At 40.1% G+C, this 23,121-nt stretch overlaps 1 protein-coding gene and 1 pseudogene across 1 annotated transcript; both read right to left on the bottom strand.

The window, feature by feature from the left end:
• Positions 1-3,442: 3,442 nt before the first annotated feature.
• On the bottom strand, positions 3,443-15,029 carry LOC105727482 (zinc finger protein 248-like). The gene is made up of 5 exons (XM_012467348.3): positions 14,801-15,029; positions 13,214-13,272; positions 10,470-10,596; positions 10,089-10,184; positions 3,443-5,760 (listed from the first exon to the last, which is right to left on the bottom strand). The coding sequence occupies exons 2-5, from the start codon at positions 13,226-13,228 to the stop codon at positions 3,968-3,970; spliced, it is 2,031 nt and encodes a 676-aa protein (XP_012322771.2). The 5' UTR covers positions 13,229-13,272; positions 14,801-15,029; the 3' UTR covers positions 3,443-3,967.
• Positions 15,030-20,073: 5,044 nt separating this feature from the next.
• On the bottom strand, positions 20,074-21,866 carry LOC105727370 (E3 ubiquitin-protein ligase makorin-1-like; annotated as a pseudogene).
• Positions 21,867-23,121: the final 1,255 nt, after the last annotated feature.

Here is a 23,121-nt window from a genome sequence, read left to right on the forward strand (position 1 = left end):
CTCAACGCTATGAAATGACCTTAGTGACTCCAATAAATAAATGTTGAATTAAAATGAATTTCAGCCTCCTGGGCCCAGGATTTCTTGATGTTTCTTTGGTGTTTGGGAGCACACTATATTTCTGCAGCTTCAGGATGGCTTATGTACTCTCTGGCCTGTATTTGTTCTTACACCCCTGGTTTGAGTTTACCAGAAGCCAGTGTGAGATTCAGGGACCAGTGGGTACCATCAGAGACAGATACTGGTCATCAGGTGGGAGGTCCTGTCTAAAGCGAAGCTGTGCTTTGGACCCAGATACTGACTCCATGTGAATGCAATGGGTCTTGTGTGTTAGGAGGACAAGACTCCAGGAATAGAAATTCAGTTATAGAAATTCAGAAAAGACAGACATACCTGAAAGCCCCTTCCCTGCCCTGCCCTTTCCAGAGCTCTAGGCAGGGGTGGAAGAGCCCCAGGCAAGGAGCTGAGCTATAAGCAATTTTTGATCCTTCTGTTCAGAGTGTGCAAAGCATGGTGTTACCCCATGCAGAGACCACTTGGGTTGTTTGCCAATGAAAGTTTCAGGGCAATTCTTGAAACAGGGAGCTAAGCTGAGGGGCTTGGCAGGGGGCAGACTCCACAAGAAAACGCTTATTGGATCTCTGTGAGGGCACACTCAAGACAGGAGGGAATCAGCAGGCCCAGCTGAGAAAATTCAATCTCAATCTCCTCTAAACACACATGCTTTCTTTACTCTCCACTCATTCTTTCCAGATCTGAGCTGGCCTTATACTCACACTGTATCCATCATCACCTTTGGCCTCTAAGGATGTGCTGATTGCCCTATGGATTGACATACAAAGTTCAGAACAATAAAAATGGAAAAGCATTATAGTATTATCTAAATATGCCTCAATTTAAAGATTAATAAAATTAGGCTAGACTAGGTCACCAGTTGGTTAGAGGCAATGTCAAGATTAGAAGTTGCCCCATTCTCAGTGAGCTGTTCATCATTACAAATAAAACCAAGACAAAGTATCTTTAAAACTTTCTCCCTAGAAATAACAATGAAGAGAGCACCATCAATAAAAAAGACAGACATGCCTGAAAGCCCCTTCCCTGCCCTGCTGTTTCCAGTTTCCTGTGGATTCTCAGACCTTGAAGGGTTAGAAATGTTAGCTGAAGTACAAACGAAACATAACATGAACATATTTTCCTGTCGGTGGATTTTCCCCTACACAATAATTTTTGATGAGCAGTGAAGAAGCTAATGGTTAGGAGCATGGACTCTGGGGTCAGACTACCTAGACTCAAATCCTGGCTCTATGTCTTACTAGGTGTATGATCTTGAGCGAATTAACCTCCGTGCTTTGGTCTCCCCATCTGAGACTACTCTGCTATAGCAGAGTTTTCTATTATTAATGAATAGCAAGATATTCTGTCCTTTGGATGTGTGATAATTTCTTTAGCCAATCCCTTATTATTGTTTATTTGGTGGCCTTCAGGTTTTTGTTGTTATTCAAAGGAGGATGAATTCTCAATAAATGTCTACACTCTCCCAACAATCCAAGTATGAGTTACAATGGGCAGGTAGGTGCCATTTTTTTCTTTTTTTTTTTCTGGTAGCAAAGTAGGATAGGAAATGTATAGTTGGGTGGCCATATGCCCTGCCAACATTCACTAGAGAGTTCTACTATTAAAGGAAGAAGGGGACCATGGCTACTGCAGGGTGACTGGCAGACCCTGCCACAACTTTTAACATCCATCCTATCCCCTAGACTACAACTCCATGAACGTTTGGTTAAACAAGGTAATCACAGGACTTACCCTTATGTTGTCATGCTTTAGTGGATAAATGTTAAAAAACCCTGAATCTATTTTTGTCATCCCTTAAACTTCAAACTCCCTTTGTCCCCTGGTTTTAGGTACATTTTTTTTTTTTACAAGCCATACATAGTTGGATTTAGTTTTCTAAGTCACTGTTAAACTACCTCTGTCTTTGATGTAGGAATTCAATTTGTTCATATTAGTTGTGATAGGTTTTTTTATTGATTCTTTTTCATTTTTACTTGTTTATAGTCTACTGTGCTTTGATTTTCTTTTCCACTTTCCTTACTTTTTCTATCTTGGTCAGTGTTCACTTTATCATTTAAAAAAATTTAGGAGAAATTCTACTAGGATACAAACGGAAAAAGACAATCAATAAAATCAAGGGCAGACCTAAATGACTAGTGGTATGGATATTTGAAAAAAGTCATTAAAGAGATTTGAACTACAGAAAAATAGATGAATGTAAAAAAAACTTAACTATAATTCTTACTATAAAACATCACCTTTGTTAATGTCCTAATGCAATCATTTTAAGCCTTTTCTTGAAAATAAGATATTCTATTAACAGATATACATGTAAATATAAGTATGCATATACATAATATAGATAAAAATAAAAGAAATATCTGTGTATCCATAACCCATTTAAGAAACATGCATCTCTATTTTCTCTCCCTAAATATAAGCCCACATTCTTCCACCACAAAGTAATTGATATTGTAGATTTTGTGTTAATTACCCACTTGCTCTCCTTCCTAATTTTGCTGATTACATATGTATTCTTGAACAGTGTACTCTTGGTTTGTTTTTGAACTTTATATAAATAAAATACCATCATATCTATAGTTTCCCTTTTTTCATTCAACATCACTTTAAGATGTAACCATGTTAATGTATTTTATAGAGTTTCATTCATTTTCACCGATGTATATTATTGCTACTGTATGACTATTCCCACATTTATTAATTTAGTTTATTGTTAATCAACATTTGGATATTTTCTTTAAAAATTTTTTTTAACAAAAACTATTGCAATGTTGCAGTTAATCTTGTACAAATTTGTGGGTGCAGATGTGCAAGAGTTTCTAGAGCAATTTTTTTGTGTGTGGTAGAGCTACTGGTATTCTGGATAAGACTATTTCCTGTCCTTCCACTGACACATTGAAGGGAATTTGGCACCTCTGGCCTCCCAGCTACCAAGAGCCTATAGCATGTCAGTCATGTTGGCAATCAAAACAACTTATTTCCAAACACACTTTAAGAAGCCCAGTTGAAAACTACTGTTTTATGGTATGCATCTAGAATTAGAATTGTTGGGCCACAGATTATGTGACTGTTCAATTTTTACTTATAAAATATATTGGATTGGGCCAGGCGCGGTGGCTCAAGCCTGTAATCCCAGCACTTTGGGAGGCCGAGGCGGGTGGATCACGAGGTCAAGAGATTGAGACCATCCTGGTCAACACGGTGAAACCCCGTCTCTACTAATACAAAAAAAATTAGCTGGGCATGGTGGCGCGTGCCTGTATCCCAGTTACTCAGGAGGCTGAGGCAGGAGAATTGCCTGAACCCAGGAGGCAGAGGTCGCGGTGAGCCGAGATCACTCCATTGCACTCCAGCCTGGGTAACAAGAGCGAAACTCCGTTTCAAAAAAAACAAATATATTGGATTGTTGTGATTCAGAGACAATGATGGGTTCCCATGTACAAATCCAACATACACATAATTTATATTATACAGCACACTCATATCCTATGTAACTATATGTATAGCCCAATATACTTCAGGAAATCTTCACATATATTTAACACTATTGTCAATGACTTAAATAATTCATAGTTTTACAAAAAGATCATGTTTCACATTCTATTAAGAACAGGACATTTTCTGTTCTTTTTAAAATTAGTCTGATATTACATCTGAAATATGACTTCTACTTAAACAATTTATGCATAAGAACTTTTTTTATTCATGTATCTCAAATTAATTTTTCCTCAACAGCTCTGAATCCTTGCTGAAAGCTTTTACATGTTCAAAGCATTCATGTGGTTTCACTCCTATGTTAATTTTCGAATTCCTATTCATTATAACCTATGAACAAATACTTTCCTACATGTGTTAACACCTTAGGGTTTCTGCCTTATGATTTTGCTGATGTTCAACAAATTTGGCTTGAAGATGCAGGTTTCTGCACATGGAGGGTGTTGATGGAAATTTTCTTCTTGTGTGTTTTCCTTTGATGTTTGGTGAGGGCTGACCTCTGGCTGAACTTTTTTCTACATTCATTACATTCATAGGGTTTTTCCCCTGTGTGAATTCGCTCATGTTTTGTGAGGGCTGACTTTTCATAGAAAGTTTTCCCACACTCAGGACATCTGTAGGGTTTTTCTCCTGTATGAGTTCTCTGATGCACGACAAGGTTGGATTTCACACAGAAAGATCTCCAGCATTCATTACATTTATAGGGTTTCTCACCTGTGTGAGTCCTTTGATGTTGAGTAAGGTTTGATTTCACACAGAAGGTTTTCCCACATTCATTACATTTATATGGTTTCTCTCCCGTGTGAGTTCTCTGATGTACTGTGAGGGCTGATTTCTGGCAGAAGGACTTTCCACATTCATTACATTCATATGGTTTTTCTCCTGTGTGAGTTCTCTGATGTTCAGTGTAGTTGGACTTCACAAAGAAGGATTTTTCACATTCTTTACATTCATAGGGTTTTTTCACTGTGTGTGTGCTCTGATGCTGTGTGAGATCTGTTTTCTTATGGAAGCTTTCTCCACATTTATTACAGTCATAGGTTTTCTCTTTTTTGTTAGCTCTCTGGCTTTGTGTGAGTTGTGACTTCCTACTTGAGGCACCCCTACTTTCATTACATCCATTGGTTTTTTTCCCTGAGTGCCTTCTCTGATTTTGAGTGTGTTTCAACTTCTCAAAGAAAGGTTTCTCACATTTATTATCTTTACAGTTTCTCTCTCTTATTTTAATTCTCTGATTGAGTGTGAGGCAAGATTCCTTCTTTAAGACTCTTTCACTGTCATTACACTTGCTGGGTTTTCCTGTTGTGTGGGTTCTCTGATGTTGAGTAAGGCATGATTTTTCATGAAAGAATTTCCCACATTTCTTAGAATCATAGATTTTCTCTCCTGCATGAATTCTCTCATTTTGAGTATGGTCTAAATTCTTCAAGTCTTTCTCATTTTCATTACACTCATCAGGTTTTTCTCCTGTGTACATTCTTTGATGTTGGGTAAAGTTTGATTTCTTGCTAAATTTTCCAAATTTATTACATTCAGAGTGTTTCTCCCCTGTGTGAATTTCTTGATGTGCATGTTTTGACTTCATGCATGAAGATTTCCCATTTTTATAGGGCTCATGTGGCTTTCTTTCCCTAAGAGTTCTTGGACAAGAATTGAGCTTTAACTTTGGGAAAAAGTCTTGTCGATATTCATTTCTTTCTGAAGGTTTCTCTACTGTGTGAGCTCTCTTATGTGTAACAAAGGCTGTCTTTCTGTGAAAGGCTTTCCCACAATTATTATATTCAAGAAGTTGCTCCAAAGACGAATCCTTCTGATGTTGAACAAAATCCTCATTATGACTGTGGGATTTCTTCTTTTGATCATTTTCACAGGGTTTATTCTCTGAATGAGTTTTATTATGCTTAATATCAAGGAAGTCACACCTACTAAAATCAACTGAACACTTTTTTCTTACATGGTTTATATTATTGATAATGAGTTCTGAAACACTTTTGAAGCTTGTTCCAAATGAGTCACATTTATGGGATATTTTTCTTGAGGGCACTGTGTTTGTGGCCATGCTAAATGCTTCCCTTAAGGTTTTACTTCTCTCCTTTGTTAGTATTTTGTTGTTGATGAATAAAGCCTGCCTCAAATATTTGTCTTTATTTTCTTGACTTGTCTCTTTTATGTTATTGGCTTTCTGGTCTTCTAGAAATATGAAAAATTAACCATACATTATAAATCTTAACACATTTCTTAAAGAAGGAGGTTGTATGCAAGTGATCTATGCTGAGTTGATCCTTGGGTTTCAGGCACAATATCCTGGGATAGTAGAAGTCCTAAACAAATATTTATTCTAATCTTTGGATGGGTGATATGAAAGCAAAGATAGAACATGCACTATAGCAAAAAAAAAAAAAAAAGGAGACAAAGTCAAAAATTAATACACGTAGCTTTGGCATGTTACAAATATGCCCTTAAAATGGGTAAATCTTGGAATAAAACAATAAATAGTGAACTGAGAACAAAGGATGTCAGGAAAATGATTAATCCAATTGAGGATAATCAAAGCATGGGGTAAAGATAGGGAACACAGTAGGGAGACAATAAAGACTGAAGGGTTATCAAAGGAAGTGTCAGAGCACAGATTATGTTTGGAGGCAAATGAAAGATTAGATCCTTCTCTCTCTCTCTCCCCCCTATACCTTAATTGCTGCAGGAGAATCCTTACTTTACTCTACATGCCTCTAATCTTTTCTTTTTCATTATGCACATCAACCCTAAATTAAAGTTACAAAATCATTCATTTCCTCAAGCCTAAAGGTCAGTCCTATAGTTCAGGCCCCATCTCTCCATGCAGCTTTGATATGGGAAAACAATGTCCAAAGAGAATGTTAAAATATATGAGAGGATAAGCCATCCTTGCAACAGGATCCATTTCATCTCCATATTCTGATTGTTGGTGCTACCACCTGATTCTATTAGAGTTAATCAATAGTAATCTGTCTTATTGGCCCAACCTACTTTTACCTCTTTCAATCTGCTGATTTGTTTTACCAATGGTTTGTGCCCTGTTATAATACTGTTTTGTCAATAGACTATTTTTTTTTTTTGATACAGAGTCTTACTCTGTCACCAGGCTGGAGTGCAGTGGCGTGATCTTGGCTCACTGCAACCTCCAACTCCCTGGTTCAAGCAATTCTCCTGTTTCAGCCTCCCAAGTAGCTGGGATTACAGGCATGTGCCACCACGCCCAGCTAATTTTTGTATTTTTAGTAGAGATGGGGTTTCACCATGTTGGCCAGGATGGTCCTGATCTCCTGACCTTGTGATCTGCCTGCCTTGGCCTCCCAAAGTGCTGGGATTACAGGCGTGAGCCACCATGCCCGGCCAAAAGACTGTTTTTAGATCAGTTTTACATACATGACAAAATTGAGTGGAAAGTATAGACTTCCCATATGCCCCTTGCCCCCATATATGTACAAAGTTCCCAACTATCAACATCCCCCACAAGAGTGGTATTTTTTAAAAATGATCAAACCTACATTGACAGATCATAGTCACTCAAAGTTCATAGTTTACATTAGAACTCACTCTTGGTGTTGCACATTTTATGGAGACAAATGGAGATATATATATATATATATATATCTACCATTATAATGTCAGGAAGCATAGTTTCACTGCCCTAAAAATCTATACTCTGCCTAGTCATCCCTCCCTCCCCTTTAACTCTTGGCACCACTAATCTTAACTTAGTCTCCATAGTTTTGCCTTTTTCCAAATGTCATTTCAGATTAGCTTCATTTTTTTCATGGCTTGATAATTCATTTCTACTTAGTGCTGAATGAAATTCCATTGTCTAGATGTAATACATAGTTTATTTACCCATTTATCTACTGAAAGAAATCTTAGTTGCTTCCAGTTTTGGCAATTATGAATAAAGCTGCTATATATCTCCATCTGCAGGTTTTTATATGGACGTAAATTTTCAACTTTTTATTTTATTTTTTATTTGAGACAGGGTATGGCTCTGTCCCTCAGGCTATAATGCAGCACTAAAGTTAGCTCACTGCAGCCTTGAACTCCTGGGCTCAAGCAATCTTCCCACTTCAGCCTCCTGAATACCTGGGAGTACAGATGTGTGCCACCAGATCCAGCTGATTTTTTTTGTTTGTTTGTTTTGGTACAGGATCTTGTTATGTTGCCCAGGCTAGTCTTAAACTCTTGGCCTCAAGTGATCCTCCCACCGTAGCATCCCAAATGCTAGGATTACAGGAGTGAGTCACTGTGCCTAGTCTTAATTTTATTTGGAGATAGGGTCTCACTTGCTCAGGCTAGAGTGCAATGGCGCAATCACAGCTCATTGCAGCCTCCATCTCCTGGGCTCCAGTGACCTTCCCACTCAGCCTCCCAAGTACCCAAGTAGCTAAGACTACAGGTTTGCACCAGGATACCCAGCTAATTATTTTTTTATTTTTATTATTTTTTGCAGAGACAGGGTTTCACTATATTGCCCAGGCTGCTCTCGAATTCTTGGCCTCAGATGATTCTCTAGCCTTGGCCTCCCAAAGTGTTAAGCCACTGTGCCTGGCCAACACTTAATTTTTAATTCAGCTTTCATATGTTTTATTTTTCTTTGGTTTTTCTTTTCTGTGAGAACACAAACACCTGGCTACCTAACGTAGTCCAAGGACCTTCGTTGAACTTTTTCTTAATAATTTTGACTATCGGTGCTATTATCCTCTGCTTTCACATTGTATGCAATAATATCAATTGTATGCTTAAGAGCTTAGGATTTTTCTATAGTAGATAAAATAAATAGAAGTCAATATACTAATAAAACATTTTATATTAGATTTCAATGCTTAGCTATTATGCTAGATTCTTACACCTAAATTCACAATACATGTTCAAGTGACCATCTCGTAAATCTACAGTATTGTTAGCTCCTATCAGATCAGGATATGTAATTCTAAAATTCTTCATTTTCAACTATAAACCTCCTTTCCTGTTTTTCATTTAGTACACATTCTGTCCTTAGCCCTCCTCAGAACCTAGATATCCTTCAAAACAATGCTACTACTGTTCCATTGTATAAAAAGTAATCTCCTCACCACTTTAAAGTTTTATTCAAGGAAAATTTTCCAAGTAAATATTGTCTGTACACTATATCTAACACTGTTTCGACAGCACTGGTTTGCATGATGTTATTTTCTCTATAAATAACATCTATAAGCAAGCCTGACTTTCATTGCTTTAGGCAGATTTTCCACCTTAATATATACATATATATATATATATATATATATATAAATCCTTTATATATATAAATATATATAATATATATAAAATATATAATACATATAAAATATATATATATAATATATATATTTAAAGGATTTCAGCTGTCTCCAACTTCCAGTGAAAATTGAATTGACATTTTGTTTTGTATTTTCCTTGTGGTTTTTGGTTACTTTTCAGAAAAAGATGAGGCAATGCTGAACTCTACACTTCCATCTGCATGTTGTATCTCACTCCTTTCTTCTTGAAACACCTTGTTCATGCTCTCCTGGTTCTTCCTCTACCATGCTGGATGGTCCTTCTCGGTCTCCCTTGCTAGAGATTTGTGTTTTCTTGACTTCCAAATGTAGTGCTTAAAGGTATAGGCTTTGCCATATTCTCTTACTTATTATCTCACTCAGTGAAACTGAAAGTCTTACCAGGCTTATAAAGCTTTTCCCCCAGCTAACTCTCTAATCTTATCTGCTTCTTTCTCCTCACTGGATGTCTTCTGGTCCACTGACTTCCTTGCTGCTCTCTAATTACACCAAACACACTCTTCTCTCAGAATCTTTACACCCGCTATTCCCCTGGTCTGGAAATCGCTCCGATAATCCATGGCTCACTCCATCCCTTCACTGAAAACTCTGTTCCACTGCTCCTGTTAAAATGTTCACCTCCACAAAGAGGCCTCCTCTGACTTCCCTTGCTAAAACAATACTCTCTAGGAGTGCCTGTCTCTTTCATCTGTTTTTTTTCGTCATGTTGATTACTACATGGCTTATGATGTATTTATTTGCTGACTGACTCTACTGATAGGAGTAGAGATGTTGCTTCTCTATTCCCTGTACTTAGAATGTGACTGGTACATAGCAGGTCCAGAATAAATATTTGTCAATTAAAGGAATGCATGAACAAATTCATGTTAGATACCAGAGAGAAAGTGAATGATGGTCATTGTTGGACAGGGAGAAAAACAGACATAAAGGTCTAGTATGAGGAAGATAGCAACTGGATTCTACAAGAACCAAGAAAGTCTTCCTAAAAGTCAGATAGAAAAACAAAAAACCTTTACATATGAGAATATTTGTAGGTTTGATATTGAAGGTATGGTGGTCATCTTTTTCCATTACTTCTAAAAGCCTGGAGCCTCTAAAAGAGATTTCTAAAATATATTTCAAAGATTCTAACACCTGGACTGGCCACTTGGGATCTAATTTTCCCCAGCTTCTTTATACCTGAGTTCAACTCACCTGAGTGGCTCTGACTTGGTGGTTGTCTCTTTAATATCCATGGTTCGTCTCCTTGCTTCAACTTGACTATCAGCTCAGGTTTGGTAACACAGTGCCCTGTTATGGGAAATGACATGAGACTTGGAGAAGTTGCTTAGGGTTCGGGCTCTCTGAAGGACAAGAAGGGAGAAGCTCTAAAAGCTACACAATAGTGGTGTCCAAATGTGCTTCATCAAAGTAGGTTGTTTCACCAGGGAAGTAAGAATACAATAATCTTCAAAGTACCCTCAAAGAGTCTTGACTTCCAAATCTCAAACATGACATTCATCACTCTCTACAATGATTTGGTTCCTAAGACAGGAAATGCATGCTGTTGGGAGTTGCAAGGGAAGCTGGGCTTACCCAGTGATACCAGGTGCCTGTAGTTCTCCAGCATCACGTCCCTGTACAGGAGCCTCTGGGCAGGGTCCAGCAGCTGCCATTCCTTCTGGGTGAAGTACACAGATACATCCTCGAACAGCACTGAGCCCTGTAACAGTCCAATTCTGCTCCATCTGAAGTGCTCAAGACTCAATGGCATGAGAAATATATATGGGAACTAATCCCTACCATGTTCTCTGTTAAAAGTTTACCAGAAAATGTTATAAAGGCTGTCTGACATGCACCTTCCTTCAGGTACATTTTATGGGGAAACAGAAATCATAATAGAAATATTAGGCCTTTATGCTTATTTACAAAACCACTTATTAATTCATAAAACAACTGGAGTTTCCTCTACATGCCTGGAACTGTTCTAGTTGCAGAGGAGACTAAGGCAAAGAAGACACTGGTCCTGTTTTTAAGGCTCTTCAGACTGTTGAAGAGACTTTCTATACAAACATACACATGCAACAATAAATTATGGAAGCCGTGAAAACAATGTGTGGTCAAGGCAGAAGGAGGTCACAAAGAGGGAAAAATTAATCCTCAGGTTATTCTTCACCAAGGAGGGTAAGATTTAATTGCACACAAGCAGCGAGTTTTGTGTGAACACGGGGCAACGGCATAAGCCAAGGTGTGGATCATGAACACACACCTCAGATGAAAGGAATTAACAAGGTAGTACAGGGGATAGAAGAATCAGGTTGGGGACTTGGGAGATAAAGAACAATAGAGGTGCTCTGTGGTCAGAGAGAGGGATTTTAGACTTTCTCCTATAGACCAGTGGCCTCCAAAATATTCAGTCACTCGGTAAAAATCCCTGAGCATCCCTTGGTGTATTTATAAATTATTTATATACACCACTCTCAGCCACTCACCAAAAGTAAAGCTTAACAACTTTCTTAGTTTTGTTTTAGATGCAAAACAAAGTTAAATGGATATTCCAATACTTTCTTTCCATGCACCATCTGATTGTCTTGTGCAGTTCTCCAGAGTACACACCTCTACTTAGGAGATCACTCCCGTGGACATTGGGGACATACAAATAAGTAATGTAAACAAATTTATATTTTGAAATTAATGCTCCGGGGGCAGAGTGGACAATACTTTGAGGCAGTGGTTCTCAACTAGTGGCAGTTTTATCTGGAAGCATGTTTTGTTGCCATGATTGAGAGGGGTGGGGTTGGGATCTAGTGAGTAGAGGCCAGAGATACCACTAAACATCCTACAATGTACAGGGCAGCCCCTATGACAACAAATTACCTGGCCCAAAGTGTCAATGGTCAAGGTCAGGAAACTCAGTTTTAAAGGGAAGTTAGAGAGGAAGATAGTAGACTAGTGTGAGAGAGACCACCTGTCTTCACGTAGCAGCAGTGGGGATTGAGAAGCCTGAACTGATTCTACACGGAATTAACTAGATGTTGGTTATACAGTGAAGGGCAAATGGAGCATTGTTCTCAGGTTATCATGAGAGCAGCTGGGCTGATGCTGGTGCCATGCACTAGGATTGCCAAAACAGAAGAAAGAATTGGGCGGAGAGAGAGACAGACAGAGAGAGAGAGAGAGAGAGAGAGAGAAACCTGGGTCATGTTATACTTAAGGTACCTGTGAAACATGCAGGTGAACATGGCCAGGTAACAGTTGCATATAAGGTCTTGGAGCTCAGGAGAGAGAGCCAGTGTAATGATAAATCTTTGGGCCAGGTGCAGGGACTCATGCCTGTAATTCCAGCACTTCGGGAGGCAGAGGCCGGTGGATCACTTGAGGCCAGGAGTTTGAGACCAGCCTGCCAAGATGGTGAAACCCTCTCTCTACTAAAAATATAAAAATTAGCCAGGTGTGGTGACAGGTGCCTGTAATCCCAGCTACTTGGGAGGCTGAGGCAGGAGAATTGCTTGAATCTGGGAGGCAGAGGTTGCAGTGAGCTGAGATCACTCCACTGCACTCCTGCCTGGGTGACAGAGTGAGAGTCCATCTCAAAAGAAGAAAAGAAAGAAAGAAAGAGAGAAAGAAGAAAGAGAGAGAGAAAAAAAGAAAGAGAGAAAGAGAAAGAAAGAAGAAAGAAAAAACCCAAAGAAGTCACTGAAATCTGTTTTTCCCTCAGTAAAAATTACCTAATTCATAATGTGGGTGTCAGAATTAAATGAGCTAATCCAAGTAAGGAATTTAACAGTGACTGGAACATAATATGCAGACCTAAACTGTACATACTAGTAAAGCTGATCAACTATGATAGTTTTGTCACTTTATCTTCAAACTTGTAACAATAAAAATGACGAAAAAAATATATATTCTAATACAAATTATTATTGTTCCAGTAGCTGGAAGGCATGGTGTAATAGTTAGCAAAGGATTCAAAAAATACTTATCACATAAAAAAAAGAAAGTGAAAAAGAAAGGTATTTAGATGATTTCTACAAAACCTGAAATGACAGAAGAGTGTATCTTGTTTAGGTATATTATTGATGAAAAAAATTCTGATGTTGACAGAAAAACATGTTAAACATATCAACAGTAATCAATGATAATCAATAACAGAATAGAGATAAAATGTGGACTTTCAAAACCACTGGAATAGAGAAAAAGAAGGTAAAATAATAATGCAGGAAAAAAGTCAGGAAGTGAAAAAATGAAGGAAAAAAATGGCCAAAAAAGCATAATTACTAAAAATGCAAAGTACCTCTTCAGTTTCACTGGAAAAATTGAATAATAAGTAAATAATTCACCTGGGATGTGTTCATTTTCTTCTGATCCTGGAAAAGTTTAGAGAACTGTGAAGGCAGAGCTGTAGGAGGGAGAAGGAGCAAAGAAACCATGAGAAATCTGCTCTACTTTGAAGGTCTTCTTAGCACGTGCCTAGAAATTCACATATATCTGCTGGCGAATTGCTGAACCATGGGAAAATTTCTTTTGACCCTTCAGAAGTGGCAGGTAGAAGTTTCCAGAAGGGACTCTCATAACCCTGATATAACCACTGGAAGCTAAGAGAATCAGGGTTTTCACTGGGGAAAGCAAATATTTGTTTCTTACAAACCTCCTTGGATATAGTAGCAGAAAAATATCAACCACACAAAATCCAACTAAAGAGACCTGGTTAAACAATCATGTTACAACAAAGGATGGGATGTCATGCCATCTGTCCTATTACCACACATATTACGGACTGAATTTTTTGATGTCTGATTGATTGATATTTTACTTTGCGATAATCCAGCAGAGGCAGGTAGTAATGGGGAAAGCGTACACATGTGCACACGTGTGTGTTTGTGTGTGTGTGCGTGTGTGTGTGTGTGTGTGTTGGGGGTGGTATATAGGTGAAATAAAATTGTCCAATGCTGGAGCTGTAACAAGTACCTGGGAGTCATTACATCATTTGACTTTTGTATGTTGTGAATATTTCCATAATAAAAAGCATAAGAAATGATAGAGCAAAAACCTTACAAAGGTGTGCTCATTTACTTTTCAACTTATATTTTAAATTCCTTGAGGTTAAAGAATTAACAGGAACCTGTGACAACAAAAGTACTTGTGCTTTAAGGGAGTCTATTTAAAAAAGGAAAAGGTTTGTTCTCCTCTGGTTTCAGTGTCTCCAAATATATATATATATATTTTTTACTAAGAAACTTGTTTTGACTTAACTGAGACAGGTGGACAATGGCCTAGGAGTCAGGGGGCTTGGGTTCTTTTTCTGGTTCTGCCACTAACATATAATGCAAGCCTAGATTACAATAATCTAGTTATAATAATATTAAGATACTGGCAATACTTGTAGTTACTACATAACAGGACTTGTTCTAAGTACGTTGTAGGTCTTCTTTCATTTAATCTTTAAAATAAAGCCAAGCATAGCTACTATTATGACTTCCATTTCATAGAAAAGGAAACCGAGGGGAAGACTGAGCAATGTGGTGGAGCTAGGCTTTGAACCTGTGCAGTCCGGCCCCAGAAGCTATGCACTTAAGCACTGTTAATACTTCTCACGTTTAAAACGAGGCACATTTACATAACCCCTGAAAAGCTTCCCGGTACTCCTATAAAGTCAAGAGTAGGTAATGGGTAGCCTGTCCCTAAACTCCAGATGTGCAGATGGGCGGGGTTTCAGGGCTCTGCAGAATCTAGGAAGAGGGCTGGAGCTTTAGGGGCATGGGAGGAGTTTCCGAGAGGAGTGGTGATAATATTTTCCCCATCCATCCTCACCTGGGTGTTCCTCCTCCTCCGCAGCCGGCCTCCTGCCCACCATCCTCAGCCCAGCTCACCATCCTCAATCCAGCTCACCATCCTCAGCCCAGCTCACCATCCTCGGCCCAGCTCACCTCTGTCCTTTGACAGCTGGCCCACACCTTCGCTGACCGACGGTTCTTGGCGACCTCCGAGATGCTGAGTTATTCAGGGCGGAAGAATCGGGAATTGCTTCAAGAGTAAGCGCTTAGAGACCTGCCTGTTTCCTGGATATACTTGGTGCAGCTGTGTGCATTTTTCAGAGAGGGTGGGGACCTCCCAGGTGGGATTCCTGTTTCTGATGTCCCCTCCTCACAGAAGCAGGGTGACCCTGGCTGGGGGGAAAGGGGAATAAATTCAGATAACTGGACCTTCAGCCAGGTTTCAGCTCTCTCTTGGAGTTCACCATCTCCTACAACAGCGGCTTTCAGTGTGGACCCCAGACCAGCAGCATCAGCATCACCTGGGAACTAAATAGAAAGGCAGATTCTTAGGCCTCTCCTCAGACTCACTGAATCAGAAGCCCTGGGGGTGGGACTCAGTCGTGGGGTGGGGTTAACAGGGCCTCCAGGTGATGCTGACGCTTATACGAGTTTGAGAACCACTGCCTGCAAATCTCCCTTGGGAGCCTGAGAACTGCGGAGGGCACAGAGAGATGGACTTTGAGGCCCCCAGAGGCCTCAGTTATACAGTATCCCGAGGGTTCTGCAGAGAAACCAAGAAATCTCCAAGAGCCTTAAGGGAAGACTCAGTCCCTGCACACTCCGGTTGGCACGTAAAGACATGCCACTCTGCTAAGTGCTGTGAAGCATTCGATTTGGGAAAAAAAACCGTCTGAGGCTTGTATCTCAGATCCTTCACTTGCAAGCCATGTGCCTTCACCTCCAGAGTCTCGATTTTCTTCTCATTTAAAATGGAATGGGTAACACCCACTTTACAGGGGGTCTTTGATAATCAAATGATACACTGAGTGAAAAGAACAGCAGGAAAGGCAGGCCACGTTTCCAGAGTGCTTAGAAAACGCCAGGACCTGTGCGCAGTGCTTTCCAATGCTCTCTTATTCAACACTCAGAACGACCCTGTAGCAGGTTTTAGAAATAATTTCATTTTACAGATGGGGAAACTGAGTCTTAGAGGTTAGGTTCATCACTGTGTTCACAGAGATCCAGTGACAGAGCCAGGATGCGAACTCGTCTTACTTTCAAACTCAGGCTCTGCAATCAGCTTGCAAGGTAGGAATGATAGTATAGCATCAAGTAAAGGTTTAAGAATTGTTCTCATCTCCTCTGGAGTCGTGGGTCTGACCAGCTGATGAATGGTTGCCCAGGGCACCTGCGAATTTGAGGAGCTTCTGGAAACAGCTCTTTTAACATGTGAATGCCTTTTCCTGGAGCCCCCTTTTCTGACGGGAAACCTGTGCCCCCCTCCCTTATCTTCTTTGTGGAACGTGCAGATCCTCTGCGGACCTCCTCCTCTGTCTCTGGCTTTCTTGACGGACAGATGCAGGGCAGACTCGGGAACAAGCGCCATAGGGTCTTAACCCGCGTGGGATTTGCGCAAGTTTTTGCTTCCACAGGCTGTGAACACAAACCTACCCCAAGCCCCGCAAAGCAACCCTCCAAGCTAGGCTCTCACCTGCAGAGCACATCTTTCGTGAAGGACCTGATCGCTGAGTTACGCGTAGAACCGGAGGCTCCACGCTGATAGGAGACTGGAGTAAGGAACAATGAGGAAGAACTGCACATGCGCAGACGGGGCTCCAAGGACCGGTCCCCGGGGCGCTCCCGGGACGATCCATCAAATTCCAGACTCCGTTTCCCACAAGTCTCCGCGCCCCCTTCCTTAGGGAAGGTCTGAAGAGTTTCTGGCTTATTTGGGGGATTTGTGGTCCAAAGTCATCTCTACTTTTGTTTGGAGCCCTAATTCCTCATAACCCACCAGGTAGGGGATTTGAACGCTCTTCACCTACAATCAGTGTCACTTCAGACGCAAAGCTACAGTGAGAAGAAGGAAAGGTGTTCTTCAACTGCACATCTGAAAACAAAATTAATGAAAGCCAAGCAACATAGAATATTTATAGAAAATAAAGCCAAGCAGCAAGTAAAAGATCGATGATCACGACCAGCAAGTTTTTTCCCCAGAATGCAAATACCTCCTCCACTGAAACTGAATCTCAAAAGTAAAAACCCCACATAATGGCAAATACACATAAAGCAAAGGAAAACTTAATCTAAGAAGCACACTCATAATCTCCCTTCCAGGGATGACCATGGTCACTGTTAGGTGATATTTTTATTGAAATGGGACTCCACAATCTCAATGAGTTATTTGGGTCTTTTCATTGAACATGTTGTTAATAATATTCTTGCTCTTTTAAACTTTTTATTTTGAAATATTTTAAACTTACAGAAAACTTTCAGGGATGATTCATTCTGAATGATCATCTGTAAACCATTTACTCAGATTCACCAGCAGCAAATATCTGCCTCCTTGCCTTTTGCCTCTTCATCCTCATCACCATTTGAGAGGGATTTGTGCAAGTTACAAATATGAACTGTCACTCCTAAAACTTTAGCATATATCTCCTAGAACAAGGGCATGTTTTAAACATAACCACTACACAATGATCAAATCCAAGAACTTAAACAGATATAATAGTATTATCTAAAATCTAGACCATATTCAAATTTTACCCATTGTTATAATAATATCCTTCATAATTTTTTCTCCTGATTCAGGATTCAATTGAGGATCATTTTTACATAGAGTTGTCATATTATTTAGACTCCTTTAATCTAATTCCTTGGCCTCTCTCTGTCTTTCAAGACATTGTTAATTTTGAAGAGGACGCATCAGTTGTTTTGAAGAATGTTCCTTCATTTGGGTTTGTCTGATTGTTGCCTCACAATTTGATTCAGGTTATACATTTCTTGGCAGGAATCCTATGTAAGGAATGTTATATTCTTCTTGCCATATCATGCTAGGTCAATGTGGTAATGTCAGTTTATCCCACTTTTGATAAAACAAATTTTTGGCACAACTCTCCTTTATTAATCTACCCTTTTGGTAACAATTTATTGATCACAAATCTAGCACAGATAGCAGAAAGATATAAAGTACCATAAACTTTGTATTGATTCAAGTTGGAAGATAACTTTTATACTAAAATTAACACATACTGAAGAGATAAAAAGTTCTCAAAGTTTATACACGTACAGAAATGCAAAATGAATAAAACTTTTAAATAAAGGATTATTACATTTCAAATTATTTAAGGGGAAGCATACTTTCAAACACCCTAGGAACAAGCCACTCTGCATTATGTAACCTTGGAAGAACTCTGAAACAGTATTTTTCCACCAGCAAACCAAAACATGCACCAATTGGCAGTAGGCAGATGCATGTCTTCTTACTAAGAAATGGATAATATACAAATGCATATTTACTGCATAATTTTACTTCATGTGAATAACTGCTAAAGCATGACAACATACAAAGTAATGGTAAATAATTAAAAGCTTAATGAATAAGATAAATAAATTGAAAGTAAGAAGTGCAAAACTAAAATGGTAATAGAAAAATAAAGAATTTAATAAAACACTGTTAGAAGAATAACAAAATACTCTTCTGAATACCTGCTATGAAATTATCTATACCCATGAAGAATAGGTATTTTCCAACATTATAATTGATACTTGTGGTCATATTCCATAATAGATACTGAAAACTATCATCTGTAAAAAATTTGTTTTGGTTTTACTTGGGAAATGTGTTTCGTACAAAAGGGCGGCTGCAAAATACAGAGACGTTGGCAACTGTTAGTATAAACTGCACCGTTTTGTAAGCCCCCTGCCATTTCACAGAACTTGGTCAAAGTGAAACACTCTATAGGGGTTCAGGTCCTCAGAAACATTCTTATCATACCTTGCAAGGCAAAGGCTCAACTGAAGAGACATCCCCATCATATCCTGCTGGGCAAAGGTCCAAGGAACATCTTATCACATCCCAATGGAAAAAGAGCCAAACTGCTTGACTATAGGTACATCTTATCAATATCCTGCCAGGCAGCAAGCCAGATGGCCCAGACCCCTCCTGCCCATACCCATAAGTACCCCAGCCTGTAAGCGGTGGTGGGCTCTGGCTTCAAGCTGATCCCTCATCCCTGCAGGTTTTTGCAATATATCTGTGTTGCTGTTGAGCGCCCCCTCTCTTGTGTGTCTTTCTTTAATCCTCACTTTCCCTTCAAAACCTAACAACAATTACTTGGTTTTTGCTTCAAGTTAAAGAATGAGTGGGATCCAAGGAATCAAGTGGTAGACCAGGAGCGTGTCCAAGTTACTTTCAGGAAACAGAGCAACAAAGCACAAAGGCAAAATTTCCAACAGAAATTCTTTTAATAACTTCGCTTGTCTCAGGGATTACCATCTCCCCCTTTCATAGAAAAGTGTGACTTATTACCGTAGACCAATTACTCCACTACAGTAAACATCTTAGAATGTAGTTTTGAATCACATCTGTTTACCTGAAAGCTCAGAGGTAAAATCAGGCAAATACCCACAAAAACAAACACAAAAAACTCAACAACAAAACACCTCGAATGAGGACAAAGGTTTTTTCAAAAAGTGCCTGGACTAAAAAACCTAGATTGTAAAACCGTGAATAGAATTCTGTATCCAAGCCCCAGTTTGTGTTAATATGTAGGATAACCAGATAGTTTTAACTCTATGGCTAACCCCATTTCTTTATTTATGTAGACAGACAGAGCTAGTACTGATGTATTAACAACTGCTTTGTCCTTTAAGATCTATCTGCCACACAGGACTTAAACCACTAAGCCAAGTTTCTCTGCTAAGGCTAAGAATACTGCATCTATGCAGGGATGAGAAGCTTATCACTTACTCACATTCACACACACCAAGCTCTTGGGAGTCAACTTCCAACTCTGCATTGATTTTATGCCCCTCTATCTTTTATTTGCATTCTTTCTCAATTTTCCTATCACACAAAACACGATAGGGCTGGGCGCGGTGGCTCATGCCCAAATCCCAGCAATTTGGGAGGCCAAGGTGGGCGGATCACCTGAGGTCAGGAGTTCGAGACCAGCCTGGCCAATGTGGTGAAACCTCGTCTCTACTAAAAATACAAAAATTAACCAGGTGTTGTGGTGCATGCCTGTAGTCCCAGCTACTCGGGAGGCTGAGGCAGGAGAATTGCTTGAACCCGGAGGTGGAGGTTGCAGTGAGCCGAGATCGTGCCATTGCACTCCAGCCTGGGAGCCTGGGTGGCAGAGTGAGATTCAACCTCAAAACAAAAATAAAAGCAAAAACAAACAAACAAACAACAACAACAAAAAAAAACACAGCAGAAATCTCAACACATTCCCACCTGATTCTGGTTACCCAGTAGTATCACTCGTGTACAATTAAGCAAGAGACAAAAAACACAGAGCAAGTGGACAGGGTGGGGGTTACAAGGTAGGGGACAGATATGAAAACACAGATGTGCAGATTTCAGCAGAAACCTCAGAGATCCACATCCTGCATTGGGGCAGAAGGCTCTTGGCAAGCGTAAGTCCCTTCACCCATCACTCCTATCCTTGGACCCCAAAGCAGGGCAACAGCTTTTACCTTCGAAACTATGGTCCTCAAAATGACTGTGTGAAGAGTCCATAAACACAATCTGGTTGAAAACAGATGACACCACACACCTACACCAACTGTCTGACTGCTAAATTCATGTTACAGACACTAACTTTAGGATTTATTTTTTGAAACTTTTTTCAACAGAGAAAATAACACACTCCTCGGGGAAAGGTCACAAATCGAGAAGACAAGCCGTGGGTAAAAATTATTAAGACAGCACTGGAGCTGATAGACCTGCCTAGGAGAGAAACACGGGCGCTGTCACACCGCCACAGGGGACAGCTGCTGTCTGAGGTCAGCAGGCCAATTCACACGCCAGGCAAGGTTGTTATTGAGCCAAGTCATAAAAATCCTCCAGATCATCATAGAACAAGTCCCACTCATTTTCCAAGTCTGTCAGTTCATCGTCCTCATCTGCAGCCAGAAGCATAAGCAACATCTCACCCAGCTCAGAGGTGACAACCTCTTCTTTATTGTTGTCAGAGGGGTCATTGTTCTCTCTTTCTTCCAGAAGTGTTTCTTTCACTGGGCCCAGTTATCTGCTTGCCTGTTTTTGTGTATCCTTTCTATGGCCATCAGCGTAGTAAAAACACTTTCCTCTAGATGGGCAGCTCCCCCATCCTTCATCAAAATCCCTGCACACCTGGCTGCTCACTGCCTCCTTGTCTTTCTGGATGTGTTTCTGCTTCTCTTCTTTTTCCCACCCGGTACTCACTGGGAATGACAAAGTTAAGTGTGATCCAGCATTTTGGGTAGGACACTATAATCTTGCTCTCAAATAGCTTAATGCCCTTCCACTTGTAAATACACTTGAGATAGAGGCGTGGCTGCAGCTGGAGAGGATCCCAAAACCACGCTCGCTGGGCCTGCCTTTCTCACAGACCACCTTGATGAAGACCCCACACATCGTATCCTTGCTGCACTGCACAGCAAGTGAGAGCTCCGTTTCCTTCTCATGGGCCTCAGGGGAAGATTTTTATATGTTGTGGTCTCTGCGCAGCATCCATTGGATGTCGGATCTGCAGTTCACATGGTCACATGACTGTGGAGACACACGCAGCTCTACCCATTTCTACCTCTCCCATTGCACCTAGGGGCAAAGCGGCTTCTTTATCACAGCTGTTTGTTCTTTCTCTGATTTTCCTTTGGTCACTGCAGAAAGGGGCAGTGCAGCTGCGGTAGAGTTGGCCAAGAACAAACTCAACAGCATCCACCCAGTCCTCTGAACCTGCTCCTACAGTTGCAAAGTTTGAATTTGACTCAGCTTCACCTGTATTCATTTCAACAAATGGCCCAACTATGGAAGAGACTTGAGGAAGCAGCAAGGGATGGTTTTGTAGTTAGATCTGTAGCAGTTGCTTCTTCCCGTTTCAGTGGCTTGCTGTGTTCACATCGACAGCGATCTCCATAAACACAGCACCCTCGCTGAAAATACTTGCCCAGAGAGGGAATGCAAGTAGCAACAGTTGTCTCCCTCCTTACAAATCCCATGCACAAAATACCTGCAGGTGACCTGTTTGGTTCAGCCTTTGCTGCAACTGCTGCCACTCCTTCTTCCCACCCCCAGGGACGGGGATGGGGTGGTGACTGTGGGATAGGGGTGGGATAGCTGATGCCGCAGGTCCTGCTCCTGATATTGTGACTGTTGTTCTGGGGGCTGCAGCCTCCACTGTTACTGTTTATCTAACACACCCATTTTCGGTAAAAATTAACTTTGATCCCACAGTTAAGAGGATGTGTAGGACGATATACTTTTTTATCAATTGGTTTTTTCTGCCGATGATTATATGATAATAATAACTTTAAAATGGTAAGCTCCAGTTAAGCATAGTGCCTCAGGCTTATAATCCCAGTGCTTTGGGAAGCCAAGGCAGGAGGATAACGAAAGCCCAGGAGTTTGAGATCATCCTGGGCAACACAGAATGACCCCATCTCAAAAAATAAAAAAATTTAGCTGGGCATGGTGGTGCTCACCTGTAGTCCCAGCTACTCAGGAAGCTGAGGTAGGAGAATCACTTGAGTCTGAGCGGTCCAGGCTGTAGTAAGCTATGATCGTGCCACTTCACTCCAGCCTGGACAAGACAGTGAGACCCCATCTCAAAAAAAAAAAAAGAATAAAATCTGATAAAGGCGGAATTTCTGGGGAAGAGGAGAAAATCATGTTAGGAAACTAGAGGTGGCGGTGGGGGAGAACCAGATTATCTGTCTAGCACATGCACCCTACAACACATAAATTTTATGTAGACTTTGGCTTAACATTTTTAACAGTAAATCAGAAGGAACCTAGAGGAAAATATAAAAGAATTTTCTTATCTAATTTCTAGGTAAGCATAGCAAGCCATCAAAGGCAGTGGCCACAAAAGAAATGACTGCCGAATTTTACTCTAGACAAATTTAAAATCTTACTTTTAGAAAAAAAAAGTAAAAACACACTTAGAAAATACATTTGCTAAGTATATGAAAGAAGCGGTTTGTTGACTTCATTTAATTATCTCTTACACATTTATAAGAAGATTATACTACCATAAAAATGATCTATGAAAATGAAGGGCAAGTAATAAAAGGGAATTGCAAATGAAGAATAAATATGTGAAAACAGTCCATAAACTACAAATTAAAAATGCGAATGTTTATCACTTATTTATTTTTTCGAGACAAAGTCTCGCTCTGTTGCCCAGGCTTGAGTGCAGTGGCAAGATCTAAGCTCATTGCAAACTCCGCCTCCTGAGTTCATGCGATTCTCCTGCCTTAGCCTCCTGAGTAGCTGAGATTAC

Source organism: Aotus nancymaae, unplaced genomic scaffold, assembly GCF_030222135.1.
Source record: "Aotus nancymaae isolate 86718 unplaced genomic scaffold, 86718_ANA_hifiasm-v0.15.2.pri h1tg000029l, whole genome shotgun sequence".
In the NCBI taxonomy this organism is placed as follows: domain Eukaryota; kingdom Metazoa; phylum Chordata; class Mammalia; order Primates; family Aotidae; genus Aotus; species Aotus nancymaae.